Source organism: Cyprinus carpio, chromosome A23 (genome assembly GCF_018340385.1).
Source record: "Cyprinus carpio isolate SPL01 chromosome A23, ASM1834038v1, whole genome shotgun sequence".
Classification (NCBI taxonomy): domain Eukaryota; kingdom Metazoa; phylum Chordata; class Actinopteri; order Cypriniformes; family Cyprinidae; genus Cyprinus; species Cyprinus carpio.
In genome coordinates, this window is record NC_056594.1 from 19,708,066 (window position 1) to 19,728,162 (window position 20,097).

Consider the following 20,097-nt stretch of genomic DNA (forward strand, 5'->3'; position numbering starts at 1 on the left):
CTGCTGGCTTTAGTGTAAATGCTGATCAGTGTTTGCTGGCGTCGCAGGCCATCTACGTCTATCAGAAAGCTGCCATCCTGAGCATGATGTGTGAGGAGGAGCTGAAGTCGAGCGGAGAGGACGTGGTGGGGCTGTTCAGGTGAGTCTGCTCTGATCTCAGCTCTGTTCCTCCGCTTGCTGAGGCTGACGTTCTGCCGCGTGTGTCGTAGGCAGGTGGAGGGACTGAAGCAGCGGCTGGCCGGGAAATCCATCCCTACGGAGAAGTTCGCCGTCAGGAAATCACGCAGATACTCCTCAGCTGCGCCTGTTAAACTGGTGATTCCTGCGCTGGTGCGTCTCACACACACACACACACTCTGAAAACACGTGTAAATCTCGAGAGGAGGAAGTGATGCATCTGTGGTTCTTTGTCACACAGGAAATGATGTATGTGTGGAACGGCTTTACTATAGTTGGGAAACGTGCGGATGCCACTGAGAGTCTACTGATCACCATCGAGAGAGCAGAGGAGCAGCTGCGCAACGATCCCAGTGAGACTCACACTCACACACACGCACACACACGCTCTCTCACTCACACACACACACACACACACACACACACACACACACACACACTCACACACACACACACACAAACACACACGCACACACTCACTCACACACACCACACACCTATACACCACAGCACACACTCACTCACTCACACACTCACACACAACACTCACACACACACACACCACACACACACACACACACACACACACACACACACACACACACCGATACACACACACACACACACACACACACACACACCACGACACACACTCACATACACAATCACCATACACACACACACACACACACACACACTCTCTCTCACACACACACACACACACACACACACACACACACACACACACACACACACACACACACACACACACTCAGACACACACTCACATACACACACACACGCACACTCTCACACGCACACACTCATACACTCACACACACACACACACACACACACACACACACCACAAAGATCTTATCAGACATGTTTATGAACTTCTTCTTCAGTAAGAACTGTTTTAAGCAAACAGCTATTTTTATGATTTTATGAAACGTGATCAACATCTACATTCACAACTGCTTTAAACTTTCAGGCTAGGCCTTCTCAAGCCAACCTAAAGTGTCTTGACAAACCTTTTTATCTTGTTACTATTATTATTACTAAATAAAATATTAAACAAACTAAGAATTATTACGTGTATAATATTTCACTGTACAGTATGACGGCATAATATGATAAAAGTACAACTGTACAAACTTACAATACTCATATTTGTGGCTTTAGTATTGTCCTTGCAGTATTGTCTTAATTCCTCATTTTCAAACATTAAACCATCAAGCTTTTATTTTGGTAGAAAACTTCAGGGAGCTGGATTAATAAATATATGAATCGTGTTTTAATTCATTATAAAGATGCAAAAAGGGTTCTGTGAGGGGTTGCGTTATCAACTCAGTATCAAAACTCTAGAAGTCCATGCAAAGTCTCCAGTGAGATACAGAAACCAACGTGTGTGTGTGTGTGTGTGTGTGTGTGTTTCAGACCCGTCTGAGTTTCATCCTGATGATCAGTGTCTGGTTCAGATGCTGAAGGGTTTGTGTTTGAAGCATCTGGGCCGATTACTGCAGGCAGAGCTCTGCTTCACACAGGTGCTGAGCAGGTGAACACTCCACTTTCTTGATATTTTTTTAAGTTACGGTAAAGTCACTGTAAGTCACTGGAGTGGCTTGTTGCTGTGATGTGAGTCAGCTGGAGGTTCGATGATGGCTTGGTGTGTTTACAGTGAGAAGCGCATCCGTTACGATCACTATCTGATCCCCTTCACCCTCTATGAGCTGGGCTTACTCTACAAGCAGCAGGGCGATTACGTCAAAGCCACGCGCTTCATCGAGGACGCCAAGTGAGTGCGCTTTCATACGTGTACAAGTCCTCCTGAAAGAAATGAGAACTTAGAGCTTTCATAGTGATAGCTCTCAAATAACACAACACTTGCTTAAGTCTATGGTGCAATTACAACTGAATGAAGTGAAATATAAAATGAGTTTACTAGAGTTACTGCCTTATGAAATCCAAGTTTTGAGCACTTTTACTGTGTCTGTTTTTTTTAAATTGGTCTTTGAACTTGGCATATGGGAAAATATGTGCTTTAAAATTTGGTATTTTTTGTTACAGCAGTAACTCTAGTATTAATTTGTTATGTCTGTTTTAATGCATCCTCTGTAACGGCTGAGAAATAGTGCAGCAAATTGGGCTGGTGGTGCAATACGGCTGTGTGCATTGTCCCACATGCCATGTTTAAGGGTCCATTAAAAAAAAAAAAAGGTTTAGCAAAAAGTGCTTAAAATTTGGATGTCATTAGGGCAGTAACTCTACTATAAAGGCTTTATGTCTTCTTTTAGTGCCTCTTTTGTAGCGGCTGAGAAACAGGACCACGAATCGAGCTGATGGCATAATACGGCAGGGTGCTCTGTCCCACATGCCAAGTTCAAGGATCCATAAAAAAAGATTTGTGCAGCAAACAGTGCTCAAAATTTGGATTTTGTTAGAGCAGTAACTCTAATATCAAGTCTTTATGTCATCTTTAACACATCCTCTTAAGTTGCTGAGAAATAGCGGCACAAAATGGACTGATGGTGGAATATGACACAGTGTGCATTGTCCCCACATGCCAAGTTCAAAGGTCCATAAGAAAAGATTGGTGCAGGAAAAAGGGCTTGAAATTTGCATTTAATTTGTACAGTAGCTTTAATATCAAGGCCTTATGTCATCTTTAGCACATCCTCTGTGGCAGGTGAGAAACTGAGGCACGAAATGGGCTGATAGCACAATATGGCTCAGTGTGCATTGTCCCACTTCAAGTTCAAGGGTCAAAAAAAAAAGATTGGTGCAGCAAAAAGTGCTCAAAATTTGTATTTTGTCAGAGCAGTAAATCTAGTATTAATTAATTGTTTCTGATTTAACATAACCACTGTAATGGTTGAGAAACCATAAAGCAAAATTGGTTGATGGCGTAATATGGCTCAGTGTGCATTGTCCCACATGCCAACTTCAAGGGTCCAAAAATAAAGACTGGTATTGGGAAAAAGTGCTCAAAATTTGGATCTCATTCGTGCAGTAACTCTAATATCAAGTCTTTATGTCATCTTTAACACATTCTGTGAAGTGGCAGAGAAATAGCGCCACTAAATGGGCTGATAGTGCAATGTGACACTGTGTGCATTGTCCCACATGCCAAGTTCAAAGTTCCATAAGAAATGATTGGTGCAGCAAAAAGTGCTCAAAATTTGGATTTCATTTGTGCAGTAACTCTAATATCAAGGCCTTATGTCATCTTTAGCACATCCTCTGTGGCAGGTGAGACACTGAGGCACGAAATGGGCTGATGGCACAATATGGCTCAACGTGCATAGTCCCCACATGCCAAGTTCAAAGGCCAAAAAAAAATGTAGTAAAATTGTATTTCACTAGATGATTACATCCCTTTTTAAACCACTTTGTTGGATTTAACACCATTACAGTTGGTGGAGAAATTAATTTCATCATTCAATTTTAACAGAGCTTATTGCGAGAAGCGTCAGAGGACTTAAGAAAACGCCTTGTTTTTTAAAGAAGAGGTTCATTTTTGGTCATATTGACCACCTCTGAGTAGTTTAAACAGGCAGCTGCTCGAAAATCAACACCCATAATTTAAGTAATACTTGATGAATCTGACTATATTTGTATGTTTGTAGGTTGAATTATAAGGACTATTCAATGGAGTCTCGTCTTCATTTCCGCATCCACGCGGCTCTCAGCAGTCTGAAGGGTTCTCCGACAAACTCGCGGCTCAGCAGTCTGAAGGGTTCTCCGACAAACTCGCCGTGATGGGCGTGATGTGAGGGCTGATGAGGAGGTGAAGAAGGAAGTACACAAGCACATCACGACCGTCACTGATGCACCAAAGCACAGGCGCAGCGATCTAGAGCAGTGGTGTATTTTTTGCTAGTAGTTTTTTAAATACAGATTCTAGTGTTTGTTCAGCCAATCAGACGGCTGAAGAAAGTCGCTGACGTCCAATCAGAAAACAGCTGCTGTGATGAATGTATCGTTTTATTTTAAAGACCAAATATGTTTGTCTGCTTGTGTGTGTGTGTGTGTGTGTGTGTGTGTTTCTGCACAGCCTGTAGACGTCGAGTGTCGTTTGTACGTCGGTCGTTCACAATAATAACAGTCTTATAGATTATTATGCTGATTACAAGTTTAGACGCTCCAAGCAATTCACGCAGTTCATATTAATTTGAAAGCAATAATAATCAGCCAACAATCATGCTGAGAGGAAACTGTACAATCTTCTTGTTTGTTTTTTCTAGAAAAGGAGTTGTTTTGTTCACTTTAAACTGTGAGTATAAGGGTTTATTTTTTGCATGTTCTAGTTTTTGATGTTTAATTCCAAATATGTAGTACAACAATCAATACACTTGATCCTATTTTTGCAAACATAATGTTTTTTTTTTTCTGTAATTCTGAAGTACACTGAAAAAAAAATTATATTCTTCCACATTTTTTGTATTTATCTTGTATTGATTTATTATATATATATACTATATATATATATATATCTATATATATAGTATATATATATATGTATATAATTTATCTAAATTTTGTTACGTTACACCTTAAAACAAACACAAGAAAAATATTTGCTAATGTTTTCCTTTTAAATTGAAGTTGTTTTTTTTTTTTCTGACCCATTGGCAGATATTTGTTCTTGTTTTAAGTGTAAAGTCACTAAATTTGGATAAGTTAATATATATACAGTAATATATAATATATATATAATATATATATATATATATATATATATATATATATATATATATATAATAGCAGATTTTGATTTAGTACAAATGAAAATGTGCACATTTCTTTAAGCGTGTTGCCTGATTATGTTATGATTTGTGCTAATGAATATGATTTCTCAATTAACAATCTCTTGTCAAGTGGGCGACGAAAAAACACCTCAAAACACTTACTTGAAACGCTAAACTGCATGAGACTTGTTTTCAGAGAATAAATCTTCAGTCAACACATTATAATAGTCATCTATAATGTACAAATGTATATAAAGTTAATTGCAAAGTTTCCACGTTCCTTCTGAACTGGGATCCGCTCGACTGTTTATTCAGGTCATCTGTGTGATCTAGTACGGACCTGGATGCAAACTCTCGCTAGATTAGAGCTTACATAGCTATAGCATTAAACGCCTGGTTATTAATGTTGCACAGTCAGTGATTTAAATATGGATTGAGGGTGTTTGTGGGTGTGTGTGTGTGTGTGTGTGTGAGGGTTCTGGTGTTTGGACAGATGGATTGAGTTCAGCAGTGCTGGAGCGCTGTGATTTGTTGCTCTTTGGGTTTTATTTACACATGGGTCAGCACACTTGGCCACACGACACTTATGTGCTCTTTCCAGTTGTGTTTGGTCCAATCAGTGTTTTTTTCCACTGTCATCTGTTCATTCCTGCTGTTTTTTATATTTAAGGAAAGCATTTTAATGCATCAGTGTTTTTTTGTTTTGTTTGTTTGTTTCATTTGCACCAATAAAATACTGAGAAGAACTAGACATTGATATTGCAAACAAGTGTTCCAGGTTTTTCTTGAATGTTTTATTTCATGTCTGAAAATTTGAGTGACTTGATATCAATTGTATGTTTGGCAGATTTACCTGTGAAATAAACCTATAGTTAATATGTTATTGTCAGGAAGTAATTATGGAAGACCTGAAACACAACATGAAAACAGATTTTCTTAAAATGTCTCAAAAACAAAACTTTCTTCCAAAACCCTTAAAAAAAACTTTCTCTTAAACAACTTTTTCCCTTCAAAAAACTTGAAAGAACTCATCAAAAACATTTTCCTCTCTTAAAAAAAAAAAATTATCTTCAAATCTATTTTTCTCTTAAAAAACCTTTTCCTGTTTTTTTTTGATGCGAGGAAAAGTTTTTGAAGAGAGTTTTTTTTTTTTTTTTAAACAGATGATTAAAGTTTTGGAGAAAGAAAAAAGTTTCAAAGAGAAAAATATATTATTTTCAGGATTTTGGCTCAGAAAAGATCTGAAACACCCCCAGTTGTAAATAAATGAAAATAAATAAATAAAATAAATGGAGAGAAAAAAGTGAGAAAATCTTAGGACTGTATATATTATATATATACTTCATGTTCTGGTTCAGGGTTTATTTAAGTAAGTCGTCAAAATGAGTAAAAATCATATAATTATTATAACAAAATAATTATACACTTTAAAAATTTAAAAAATAATAATAAAAAACAGGTCTATGGTTTGCAAAATCAAAATCGCTTTTTATACTTTTTATTCTATTTGTATTATTTCCATCTCTGGTCGTTGGCCAACAACATTTTAAAGGTATTCATTTAGCATATATAATATTCATTATTTGAAGATGGCACAAGTGTATTATGCATTGATTCTTAATTTTGGGTAACACTAACTTGCCCAGTTTCATGATATTCCTGACTCTCTGTTTATGATCTGTTTGTGTTTGTCCTTTGCTATCAGCTCAGTCCAGAAGTATAGGTTTAGTTTGAGACTGAGATTGAAACGCAGGTTAATGATTAAACAAACTCAATACATGTTTATTTAGTGTCCTGCTGAAGCTCCAGTTTCTGCTCAGTTCTGCTCTTATTTTAATGAAACAGTAGAAGACATGCACACAGTTCATCTGTAACGACCGGTGGCTTGAATTGAGAAATACTGCTGCATTTCATGTGCAAATAACATCATTGTGTAATTCATGTATTGTTCCTCATTTAACATTTGCACACAAGATATTCACACTAACTACTGATAAATAAATACAGAAAGAAATATACTATCTGCATAGACTGATATCTGTACACTGTAAAAAAAAACATCTTAACATATATGGGGAAAATATATATAGACAATGTATGTAATTTTGTTAGTTCCATTAGTTAATGTAGTAACTCAACACGAACACGAATGAACAATGAAACAGTGCATTTATTACAGTATTTATTAATCTAGTGCATTAACTAATGCTTACAAGCATGAACAACTTTTGATTTTAATAATGCATTATAAATGGTGAAATTAACATTAACTAAGATTAATAAATGCTGTTCATTCTTAGTTCATGTTAACTAAAGTAGCTAACTAATGTTTAATTATTATGATCCTTATTGTAAAGTGTTACTGTAATTTTTCATGTTTTTAATTGTATACAATAATAATAGTGCAATTAAATTAAATGGACTACTAAAGTTTGGGGTTAATAATATTGTTTTTTTTTTCTTTGAAAGAAAATAACTTAATTCATCAAGGTTGCATTAAATTGATCAAAAGTGACAGTAAAGACATTTATAATGTGACAAAAGATTTTTTTTTATCTCAAATAATGCTGTTTTTTTTGAACTTTCTATTCATCTGTGAATCCTAAAAAATAAAATGCATAATTTTCCACAAAATTATTGTGCAGCACAACTGTTTTTAACAATGAACATAATAATAATAATAATATTGATAATAATATTAGCATATTAGAATGATTTCTGAAGATCATGTGACACTGAAGACTGGAGTAATGATGCTGAAAATACAGCTGCACATCACAGGAATAAATTATACTTTAATAGAGATTCACACAGAAAACAACAGTTTTAAATTATAATAATATTCACTATTTTTACTGTAGTTTTGATCAAATAAATGCAGCCTTGGTCAACAGATGAGATTATTTCTATATATATATGATTTTGGACATTTACACATGATTAAAGTGTCAATAAACCAAGAGTTGTGACCTTTCCGGGGCAGATTAGCTCTTGTTTCTCCTCCCACTGGTGTTTTTTTTTCTCCTCCTTCACTGATTCATTAATCATTGCTCGTCTGAATGTGTGTGTGATGGAAGTGTTTGAACTGAAACTGACGGGACAAAGATCAGAACACACCAAGAGAGAAAGAGCTGCAGGAGTCATGAAGGTCCTCAGTGTTTTCATCCTCTCATGTCTTCTCTTCCAGACCGCCGTGAGTTTCTGCTTGCTTCATCTGATCATAGGAAATTAATCATTGATGAATTCATCTGTAGAAAAGATATATATATATTATATATATATATAATCTATATATATATATATATATAATAATATAAAATATATATATAAAAAAGTCATGATAATTATTCAGTCAAGTGTTTTTTCTGTCTTGGAAACCTGCAAGAAAACAGTCATTATTTTTGCAAAATCTGCTGGCGCTAATAAAGCACAAAAGTCACTCTTCTAATAAAACTGATCAAATGTTTTATATAATAGAACTCATAAATTAATAATATTATAATTCTTAATTTCATGTGATAGTGCTTTAAAACACTGAGCATGAGTTTTGTTTTCAGGGTGGGACCCTTAGTTTTGTTCATCTGTAGTCATCTGTTGCATCAACATGTAGCTGAATTATTGCAAAATGTTGTATTTTGCAACTCTGATGAAATTTGGCTCACCTTCTCATGTTTACAGTTCATCTACTTTAATTCTGACGTATTTCCAAACTACTGTCTGTTTTAGAAGATGAATGAATCGCACATTTGTTGTTTTTACTCTTCACCTCTTCTGTCACAATGTTTAAATTTCCCAAAAGAAATAAATTAATAAAATAAAATAAAGCATTATTCAGATTAACTGGAGTTACATTTACATTTATGCATTTAACCCTCTGGTGTTGTTCAGTCATTTTACAAGAGAAAAAAAAAATTGTTTGGAAATTTTAAAAATCACTACTTCACTGGAATGGTACGAAACTCGATTACTTTTATGGCAGTCGCTATGTTTGGAAATTTTAAAAAAAAAAAAACCACAAAAGCAACACTTAAAGCAACACTTAAATATTTTAATTTAATATATATATATATTTTGGGGATTTTTATTTGTATTTTCTTAATGGTAATTTAAAAAAATAAAAAATAGTTACAGTGTTTGCGGTCAAAAATAATCTACAAATCATTCACGATGCAGAAAAAATTGCACCGCAATGAAGCGGTAACACTCTAAACTCTGAAGCGGTAACACTAAAATATCAAGAGTGCAAAACAGACACACACACACTATTATACACACACAAATTAACCGGTGTGGCTGTTACAATATTGTAAGTTTGAGTATGTAGTTTATGTTTATATATATAGTTTTACAGAAAGTTGTCTTTGAGAATAAATGTCTAAATATAAATCCAAATCCACAACTTAAAATTTTTTTTTTTTTTTTAATTTATGTCTAAAAGCAACTAGAGAATTTATAAACCTTTTCTATAGGAATTTTCTATAGGAACCACAGAATTGCAGATAATTTTCTTTTTTTACTCGCAGCAGATGCCACTAATCTGTCTTCAAAAAGTTGGATTTTAAAGGCATTGTCTCTATTTTAACATAACATAACTCTATTTTAACTTAATTGAAAATATAACAATTTTAGAATTTTTTTATTTTTATTTTCATGGGAAAAAAGTATTAAAATTATTGCATAAATATCAATTAGTATGATGAAATTCTTTCAAAATAATAAAAAAATATATATTATTGAATAAAAATATATTACATTGATTTTCCTGAAAATAAACAAAAGTTACATTTCAGGTGTCCGGTCACATTTGACCGCGAACAACACAAGTGTGACTCCCAAATGAACAACACCACAGGGTTAATAGAAGATTTTGTCCAAAGCGATTTACAAAAGAGAAATAAAATCAATTTAGCAAGAGAACAATAATCATAATGTGCAACGGCAAGCTTTCTTAAGGCAACTAAATTAGGAACATTATTATTATTATTATTATTATTATTATTATTATTATTATTATTATTATTATTATTATTATTATTCAGGTTTTCTGCAAGTTTTATGAAGGTAAATCGAAGACTTTTTAAACACCTTTTTAAGACCAATAATAATTAAAGAAAATGTTTTTCTAAATGTAAAAAGAACACAGTTTTCCCAAATTTACCTTCAAAGACTGATACAACTTCCAACTGTTCTCCATGATTTTTTGATTTTACAAAATAAATTAATTAATAATAAAAAAAAACACCTTTACTAAAATAGGGAAACTTTTTTCTGTTTCTTCTGATCAAACTGCAAAACGTGCTGTTCTTCACCAGTACTTTTGTCTTGTTTTACAGTAAAAACGTTTAAAGATTGAATTAACTTTAATCGAGATGCAAAAATAACATAAGTAGTCTTGTTTTCTGAGAAATTTTAAAATAATAAGAGAAATATCTACCAATGAGCTCAGAAAAATCTGCTTAATGTGAAAAAAGTTTGAATTCCCCATTGACAGAAGTCTGCTCTTAATTTAAGTTAAACTTCATATCTTCATTTTGCATCTCCAGTAAATGTATCTTGACTTAAGGATGTTTGTACTGGAAAACAAGACAGGAATACAGAGGAAGATATTCATTTTTTGTAGTGCATACAGAATTTAATGCCACGACTTTAAGACGTTCCCATTTAGGACCTTAATTTGTGGAAAGATGAATTTAAGACTTGAACTGTTGTACAGTTTCCATTTGATTAAAGTTTATTCCATCTGATTAGAGTCTGGAGAAACCACCAGCGTCTGAGCCACCCTAAAGAACGAGAGCAAAAAACCAGAATCAAACTTGGACAATAACCAAGATTTAAACTCGGGGGAGACAAAAAAAAGTGAGGACTCGGAGATTAAAAAAAAAGTTTTTACTCAAACAGAAGAAAACTGGTGGCCTTTTGGGGGGTCAGACTCGGATCACACAAAAATGGAGCATTAAACCCTGAATCAAAACAAACCAAACAGAATCACATGTTGTTGAATCACCATTGCCTGTTCCAGAACCCCCGAAACTTCATCAGAATCATCAAACTCCAACCCCAACTCAAAGTCACAAAAACTGATTCCAATCTCAAATCCCCAAAAGCACGTGATGAGGATTTCTTGGGTCCGGCCCAATGTCTGAATCAGAAATACACATGGCAGTCTTGCTCTAAAGTGTTTTGTCCCCCATGGAAGCGATGCATCGGAGGACAGTGTGTCTGTAAGATGCCGTACAAATGTCCACGGCAGCAGAACACCTGTGCTCTGGACGGATCCGTGTATTACTCCATGTGTCAGGCCAACGCCATCTCCTGCAGAACCAAGACGCCCATCTTCTCACACTTCAGCTCATCCTGCAAAGGTGAAGACAAAAATATTACCTTATCAATATCAATCTAGTATGGCATTAATGGATGAACCATTTTTCTAGAGTAATTTCTTATGTTGCTATATGGTTCTTTGGAGTTTAACAGAAGTTCTTGATGTGTCCTTCTAGGTCCTGCATTGTGCATTTATCTAACCCTAAATGCTTTCAAGAAATAGAATAAATAATTTTTTGGGGCTCTCTTTTGACATGAGATTGATCAGGTCTAATAGGGAAATTAATTTTTAACCCTTGCTTTTCACACAATGTGAAAATTATTAACAGTATTTAAAAATGTATTTGATTTTTAAATGTATTTATTTCTAAATTTACTCATTTGTGCTTTGCAGAAGCGCAAACAGTGAGCATGGCAATGCTAAGATCATGGGTTTGACTCCCAGCAAAATTCACACACATGAACTGATTAAACATTTATCGCAGTGTGCATTTCTTTCAAACAAAAGTGTCAGCCAACTGCATAAATGTAAATGTAAATATCACAACAGTTGAAAAAAGGACGACATAAAATTTTGTCTGTTTAGAAAGCCATGTAAAATTAATGCAAGTTCAACTTTGAAAAAACATATTTGAGACGTTATGGCTGGGTTTTTTTCCCCATTCTACTGCAACTCGTGGTTTTAAACGAAAAATGTACTCTGTGATTGGCTTTCGGCCCTTTGTATTAAACTATGCATACACATGATGCTGCTTTTGTTTATAGTTGTTAAAGCAACTTAAATTAATTAGAAAACATTCTTTTAAAACATTATGCACTTTTTTTTCACAGATAGTCATGTTATCTTATGCTCTGAATAAATGTGCATTTGTAATATTTTGCTTGATGCGCGCTCTTGTGGCCCTTAGGAGAGAAGCCAAAAGCTTTTCTTCACCCTAACTGTAATTATGCATTTTGAATTAGAATATAATTCAAATTTTGATAATATTTAAGTGCAAAATATCAAATTTAATTTTTCATTCATTTTGACAACCCTACTATCGGAATAGAAATGTTGTATGCATATTCAACAACACATCAGAATGCCAAAACTTTGCAGGCCAAAATGAGAAATAATCATGCAATTTCAAGAAAAGAATCCTAGCTTAACCAGTAACAACTCACAAAGGTGTTCGGGTCAAAATCGACCCAGAACATAATACAAGGTTTAAGAGTGTCAGATGATTTGGTGTGTAATTAGAAAGTATTCAACTTTTCCACATTGTTTGTGTCCAGTGGGAGACAAGGTGCATGTAAACGTGAGAGTCTCTGACTCTCATAACGTGGTTGAGATAAACACTGGTTTGGGGAAAATGCTGGTATGTGGCAAAGGCTGGAATATGGCTGCAGCAAATGTGGTTTGTCGAAACCCTCTGAATGTTGACAGGTAAACACACCTGCACACAAGATGTCCTTTCTCTCGACTCAAGATGTACTGATTCCTTATATTGTTCTTTCTGTCTCTCAGAGGAGCAGAGAGGGCGTATAATATCACATATGACTCTCTTGATAAAGATACTCAATGGCCAAATGAGTGTATGAGGATTCGCTGCATGGGACATGAGCTCTCATTGGCCGAGTGCAAGATCCATTATCAAGAGCCAGTCGCAGAAGACACTGCGGTGGCTGTCGCAAAGTGTTATAAAGAAACTCCAGGTGCTGTTTCCTCTCGGATGTCGTCACCATGTTAACGTTTAATGTTAATCTGTTGTTTTGACACTTCTCTCACACCGATGGGTTTTCTCTGAGTAGGTGAATGTAAGAAGTTCATCTGTGCGAACGGGAAGTGTTTAATTAATGGAAAACCCTGCAATGGTGTTGATGACTGTGGAGACAACAGTGACGAGATGTGCTGCCAAAGTGAGTCTGACATCATCATTCCTCTTCCTGTTTTACACAATCCCGTCTGTTTTTCCCATCATGTCACTGTTTAGAACAGAACACTGTATTGAACCCTTGACTTTAGCGTTGCTGGCATGAAGTGCACTGATAATCCTGATTTTACTGTTTCTGCTGTGTGAGAATGTCGAGGCCAGGCGTTCCTCTGTAAATCAGGTGTCTGTATTCCCCGTTACACCATCAAAGATGGAATCAGGGACTGTCTGGGAGGAGAAGATGAACAAGATGGTCAGTGAACTCTTCTGAGATCTCATTACTGTTCAATATATAATTAGGATTTGGTTTCTGAATGCAGAAACAACTTCTCTTTTCCTTTAACTCGAGAAGTCTTCAGGTCCATCAAAGGTCCTAGTCAGACAGGACTCATTTTTCCTGAAGAGAGAAATCAAAAAAAAAAAAAAAAAAATCAAACCATTTTAAAACAACTACATCTGTTTTCTTCACACAACCTTGTTACAATGACAGAAAAGAATGAAAAAGATCGAAAGAAACAACAAATGAGAGAAAGAATGAAAATGAACGAGAAAGAGAAAACAAAAGGAAGAAATGTACATTTTAATAAGAGACTTCAATAATAATTCATGTTAATAATTGTGAGAAGGTTTGGTCAGAAGTGTTGTTACAGAAGTGTTTTTGTTTTCTAGAGAATGAATGAACGAAAGAACAAATGAAACTAGAGACAGAAAGAACAAGAAAAAGAGAATAAGGAAGAACAATATTTAAAGAAAGAATGAGAAAGAAAGAACAATAGAATGATAGGGGATGGGAGATTGATAGGGGAGGTGTTGTTTGTGCTGTCTTCCTTGATTTTAAAAAGGCTTTTGATACCGTTAATCATAATGTTCTTTTGTCTAAATTATCAAGGTTTAATTTTTGTACTAACACATTAACATGGATGGAGTCATACTTACATTTTAGAAAACAATGTACACAAATTCATGATGCATGCTCACCATTTCTTGAATGTAATATTGGGGTCCCACAGGGGTCGATTCTTGGACCAATTTTGTTCAGCTTATATATTAATGATCTGTCTACAGTTTGTCCAGAGGTCCAGGTTCAGATGTATGCAGATGATACAGTTGTTTATACTTATGCAAAGACAAAAGAACAGGCTGCTATCAGCATTGAACAAAGTCTCAGACTGGCTATGTCATTCTTGCCTTACTCTTAATGTGAGTAAAACTGTGGGAATGTTTTTTCCGATCAAGAAAGCTGATGGGCGTTGTCCAGATATTTTAGTTAATGGAGAGGTAACAAATATTGTTGAGCATTTTAAATATTTGGGTATGATTATGGATTCTACAGTAACTTAAATTTTAAAAAAACATTGAAAAGGTTTCTAAAAGTACTAGAGCAAGCTTGATGATCTTCAGGAATATTAGGCACCAATTATCTGTTGCTGCTGCTAAACTCTTTATGCATATTACAATGACCCTCCCTCATTTATTTTAAGTATAACTACATTAAAACCATTATATAAAATTTATAAACAAGCTGTGAAAATCTTAGCTAAAAAGCCAAGGAGTTATCATCATTGCAATGTTATTAAAAATGACAAATTATTGACGTTTAATATTTTTTTGCTGATATGTGTTTTATGTACAAACTATTTCATGATTTTGCACCACCACCTCTTAAACAATGTGTGACTTTCTGTTAGGACAATATCAGGCAGACTAGGTCATCAGTTAGAGGTGACTGTTCAACTTAATTTAATAAAACTGTTTTTGGACAATCAGCTTTTTCAGTTAGAGCAGGAGAAAGATGGAATTTAATACCTGTTTATATTAGAGAGTGTACAACACTCTCATTTAGTATTTCTAAAACTTAAAGTATGGTTTACGGAAAATCAAATATGTGATAATTGACTTGACTTTTTAATTAAATGGAGTATGATGTGATATTGTATGTGTTGTATTGTTTGTGACTGAATATTGTAATTTTGCAACAACATCCTGCCCAGGGACTGTCCCTGAACAAATAAATGAAATAAACTAAAAACTAAAACAAGACGAACAAACAAGAGAGGGAAAGAACAGATGAACAAAAGAAAGAAAGAAAGTATATTTTAAATGAATAGGAGATTCCAGTGATAATAATTGTAAGATGGTACTCGCAAACTTCAAACAGATCAAAAGTATTTTTGTTACACAATAAGTTTTGTTACACTTTTCTGCTCTTTCCTTTGTGTTACAGAAAAGAATGGAACAAAAACTAAACAAACTGAAAAATTATTTTTCGATCCAATGTCAGGTAAGAGCAAACTCATCTAAAATGTCACATCTAATGTCTGTCACTTCAGCAAACAGATCTCTGGAGGATCCCCTTCTAGATCTGGTCAAAGTTTAAAGCTTAGTAATTGTAGTCGGTGTCTGGAGCGAATCCACAGGATTCAGAGACTCAGGCTGATGTGTTTAGTTTTGAATCATACAGCTGAATCAACATCTGCTCACACTCCCTCCATCATGTTGTTCCAGAGATCAGAAAAATCCGCACATCTACAGAGGACCAGCTGCAGTGCGGCGTTCCCAATAAGGAGTATGTGTACAAACAGGAGGACGATACGACTTCCCATTCACGCAGGAAACGCTTAGTAGGAGGGGAAGAGGCCTTACCGGTCAGTCTTGAAAAATAAAAACCTCTGAAACACTGGAAACTCGATATGACGATATATATACTGCGACGACGAGATAAAGTGTCTGTTATTGATTCTGAATGTGTGTATCGTAGAATGTAACTAAGTAATCCCGCAACGCAGAACTGCTTAAAGTTTTCGACGTGTTGAGTGATAAAGAAATATGAAGTATAGCATTTAGCAGACGCTTTTATTCAAAGCGACTTACAGTGCATTCAGGTTATAAATTTTTTAACAGTATGTGTGTTCCCTGGGAAATCGAACCCATGACCTTTTGCGACGCTAATACACTATTCTCTACCACTGAGCCACAGGAACACTTTTTGCAGCTTTTTGCGCTTGAACGGTCAAAATGCCAGTCTTGGTGGGTTTTCGCGTAATAAACACATCCTTAAAGTTAAATAAATAACAACAGGCGTAGTAAAAAAGCTAAAGTTAAAATCACTCTTTGCTCTTTACTGACTAACTTAAGTAGTTAAAGTATTGAAATAGGACGTTTCCTATCAGATGTCAAATAGACGTTTAGAAGATGTCTTTAAGATGTTTATGATTTAGAATGAATGCAAAACTGACATATTAAAGACGTTTCTCAGATGTCTGTGCACAGCAGATGCTTTCCAGATGAAGAGATCTTTAAAAGACATCTTGCAGATGTACCTTTGCCATCTGGGATGAATGTAATTTAACTGCTAAATGAATAAAATTTCACTAGGCAGCACATTTTTTTTTATGTCATAAAATGCCAACCAGTAAGGAATGACCTCTGCGTGTGACTTTTGTAGACTCAGATACAGTGGCAGGTGGCCATTCAGGATGAAGGTACGATCCACTGTGGAGGGGCGTATTTGGGCGGCTGCTGGGTTTTGACCGCCGCCCACTGTGTCAGGTACAACCAATCACCACATGTTTTGATCAACCTGTACTGAACCCCTACTGAAAAACAACTGTACGTTTGTGTGTCTCTAGGCCCAAACCGAAGTCCTTCCGAATCAAGTTCTCTCTCTGGAAGAAGCATCGTAAGCAGTCCACGACGGACAGCATCCCGGTGAAGAACATCATCATCCATCATGAATATAACGCTCAAAACTACGCGAACGACATCGCTTTGGTGCAGCTGGAGGAGCTGAATCTTTCAGACAAGTGCATGCAGGACAATCCCGCGGTCCGAGCCGTCTGCGTGCCTTGGTCCACCCAACAGTTCCTGCCCAACGACACCTGCACCATCTCCGGCTGGGGCCGCGACAGAGGTTCGGAAATCTAAATCTCCATCATCTCCATAGATTCATTAAAGTTATGGAATTAAAAATTTACATTTTTTTTTCTAGCTCTGGATTTGCATTCATATATTTACATCTGGTCAGAGAGAGAGAGAGATGCAGAAAAATAAAGAGTTGCATTCATGCGGAAGTCACATGTTGCATTCACATTAAGTCACATGCGCCATGCATTTGCGAAAAATCATGACCAATGAAAACATGTTCTAAAACTGACTCAAAATATGAAATATATCTGATACCCTCCAACTGGATGGGAGCATAGTCTGAGTCTAAAGAAAAATCAGATTCTGAGGCTTTCATTAACTTTCATTAACCAATCCATCCAGATTGCAAATCTGGGCAAAAGTTGTGTCATGCATTTAAGCCTTAAGAGAAGTTTGACAATTCTGTTCCCCAACATTCTAAATCCAACTGCAATCAACTGTCAAGTTCATAATGTTGGTGTTTCTTGATGCAGTGTTGTGTTAACTGGTCTTATATTGAGTTTTTTTAACTTTAGTGGTGGTAAAGTTGAGGTCTTATTATCTGTCTGTCTGTCTGTTTGAGAGGGGAAATCAGCAGCGATTCTAAAATGGGCAAATGTGACGATTATCAGCGACTGCCAGAATTATTACAAAGATCGTTTCCTTCCTGGAATGGAGTGTGCAGGTATGTGTGTGTGTGTGTATGTTGTAATTCTGAATTTGTAATTGCGAGTTTGTCACGTTCAAGCACTTTGTTGACAGAAAGAACAGGGATCGTGGAGAATGGCTCGTTCATTAGTTCATTCTTGGATTTTTAATAAAATGCAGCATCCCATTCATTGGTAACCATATAAACATTCACTCCACCTTCTAGATATTTAGCTTACTGATGATGCTGAAACTTTTGTCAAATATGCTATTTTTGGCATGTACAACTTATTGATACAATTAGCAACAAAAAAGTGGAGAAAAAAGTCTGAATTGTGAGATTAAAAACTTTTACATTTTTATTTTTTTTATTCTTTGGTGGATGTGGGCTTTCAAAGACAGTGGCCAGAAGCTGTAAAAAGCATTACAATATTATTAAACAAATGTATCATAAGAGTCTGGCACGTTTATTTGTATAGCATTTTTCACAATACATTTTAAAAATGTATTTTCAAAATAATTAGTACCTTACCAACTTCAGTAAAACTCCAAAGAAACCTTGGGAAGAAATAAATAAACAGTTTGAATACAAATGAGCAGATAAATAGCAATGCATTGTGTGTAATTTAATGGTTAAGCTTTAGTTTAATCAAATAAACAGTAACATGTGCTAAGTGACTCTTCGTTCACCTGTTCCTGTGCCGTCATTGGTTGTTCTCTGTGTCAGGTGACCTGGAGGGGAAGGTGGACTCGTGTCAGGGTGACTCCGGAGGGCCGCTGGTGTGCACAGATGCGTCTGGTTTGTCGTACGTGTGGGGAATAGTGAGCTGGGGTGATAAATGTGGCGAACCCAATCATCCTGGCGTTTACACTAAAGTGGCGCATTATTTCGACTGGATCCGCTTCAACACAGGCTGGCCCGCCGTTACCAAATTTAACCAGTAAAATGAAGGAACAGACCAGTTCAAATTTGCTGATTGATGTTACTTTATGTGCTGTTTGTATGTTGCTATTAAAATGCTGATTATCAAGCAATTTAAAAGCTTAGTCCTGCCTCTTTTTTTGTTTCTAAGTGTTTTGTAGTTTGTGGTGATCATTAAATCTGTTTTATGTTGTTTTCACACAGCAGACACTTTTTTAAACCACATATAAATGTCATTAAGACAAAATTTGCAAAAACTAGATTCTGTATATTTATCTTGCAAATGCAAACGTGTTTTTGTATCCTCTCGTCACAGGCCTGTTTTAAACCTGAGATTCAATTTTTAAAAAACACTTTGAGCCAATTTTCTCCATACAGAAATCAATTGTAGTTTAGTAGCCATTTAACACATACCCTGCTAACAAAATATGTTCTGAGAAATGTTTTGCCAACGTTCCCATTAAGTTATGAAAACATTATTTCTAAATGTTCTCAGATCATTCAAAACATCCAGTTTTTAAAATGTTTTAAAAACTTTTTTTCTTGGTTATTTTGAACGTTTCGTAAATATTAAGGCAATGTACCATAGTGGATAACGTTACTTTTGAAGGTTTTCTAAACGTTCTGAAACAAATAGTAACTTAAAAATATGTAAACAAATGTCCAGATTCACTATTCAGAAAAAAACACTCAATGAATGACGTATAAATAACATTTTGAGAACATTATTAAAGACCAGGGGCCCATTACAATAAGGAGGTTCAACTGACTCTGAGTTGAAATGTGGACTCTGAGTTGACTTACCCTGAGATGGGAAACTCTGAGTTCCCTTTCAGTCGGTCACTTCAACGCTGTGTTGAAGTTCGACACTAGGGGCCGCAAGCTTTGCATAGCTGGCCATTAAGCTGGCTTATTAGTTTTGTTCTTCGAAGCCGATGCAGCATCTCTTCATGAGAATTGCAGCATTCATTCTCTCGATCTTCTCGTCATTGGATCTACGGCACAGACAGCAGGCTTTCCCTCTCTACGCACAGCTAAGTGTTATGAGAGCACCCCTGGGTGCTTCAGCGGCGATCTTTGAGAGTTATTTCCTTTAAAACTATAAAAAAAATTCTCATTTGGGGGTCTTGAAGAAAACGAGGTATCACTCGCAACATCGGAAGGTGGGCTAGAGCCATCTGACACAGATGCCTCGGCCGAGCCAGACCCCACGGGGATTGACTTTCAGTCCGAGGCAGACACGGAAATGGCAGCCATGCTCTAAGCCACGATCAGCCCCAGTACCTTTCATCCCGGAGGTGCACAAGGAGCTGACGAAATCATGGAAGGCCCCCTTCTCAGCCAGGACACGATATACAAGTTCCTCCACCCTCGATGGGGGTGCAGCGAGGGGGTATACGGAGGTCCCCCGGGTGGAGAGAGCAACTGAGGTGCACTTGTGCTGGCAAAATGCCGCCACTTG

At 35.9% G+C, this 20,097-nt stretch overlaps 2 protein-coding genes and 2 long non-coding RNA genes across 4 annotated transcripts in view; 3 read left to right on the forward strand and 1 right to left on the reverse strand.

The window, feature by feature from the left end:
- The window catches only part of LOC109061385 (tetratricopeptide repeat protein 39B), a 20,578-nt gene extending 16,618 nt beyond the window's left edge, over positions 1–3,960 (forward strand). Inside the window, exons 14-20 of the mRNA XM_042713863.1 lie at positions 48–139; positions 210–330; positions 419–530; positions 1,618–1,735; positions 1,859–1,975; positions 3,807–3,880; positions 3,917–3,960. Coding sequence (XP_042569797.1) covers positions 48–139; positions 210–330; positions 419–530; positions 1,618–1,735; positions 1,859–1,975; positions 3,807–3,880; positions 3,917–3,939 — 657 coding nt within the window. The 3' untranslated portion in view covers positions 3,940–3,960. The remainder of the gene's footprint in view (positions 1–47; positions 140–209; positions 331–418; positions 531–1,617; positions 1,736–1,858; positions 1,976–3,806; positions 3,881–3,916) is intronic.
- LOC122135186 overlaps positions 1–5,230 on the reverse strand; it is a 9,358-nt gene extending 4,128 nt beyond the window's left edge. Inside the window, exons 1-2 of the long non-coding RNA XR_006153394.1 lie at positions 5,091–5,230; positions 1,620–2,007 (exon numbers count right to left, since the gene is read on the reverse strand). This is a non-coding gene — a long non-coding RNA (uncharacterized LOC122135186). The remainder of the gene's footprint in view (positions 1–1,619; positions 2,008–5,090) is intronic.
- A 2,767-nt stretch (positions 5,231–7,997) lies between these two features.
- Positions 7,998–10,851, forward strand: LOC122135177. The gene is made up of 2 exons (XR_006153378.1): positions 7,998–8,121; positions 10,677–10,851. It is a non-coding gene; the product is annotated as an uncharacterized LOC122135177 (long non-coding RNA).
- Positions 10,852–10,902: 51 nt separating this feature from the next.
- On the forward strand, positions 10,903–18,755 carry LOC109061380 (complement factor I). Its single transcript, XM_042713861.1, has 11 exons — positions 10,903–11,290; positions 12,525–12,675; positions 12,757–12,944; positions 13,041–13,148; positions 13,311–13,415; positions 15,387–15,443; positions 15,668–15,807; positions 16,608–16,711; positions 16,792–17,072; positions 17,649–17,750; positions 18,441–18,755. Exons 1-11 carry the CDS (start codon positions 10,918–10,920, stop codon positions 18,656–18,658), a joined length of 1,827 nt encoding a protein of 608 aa, XP_042569795.1. The 5' UTR covers positions 10,903–10,917; the 3' UTR covers positions 18,659–18,755.
- The last annotated feature ends 1,342 nt before the right edge of the window (positions 18,756–20,097 follow it).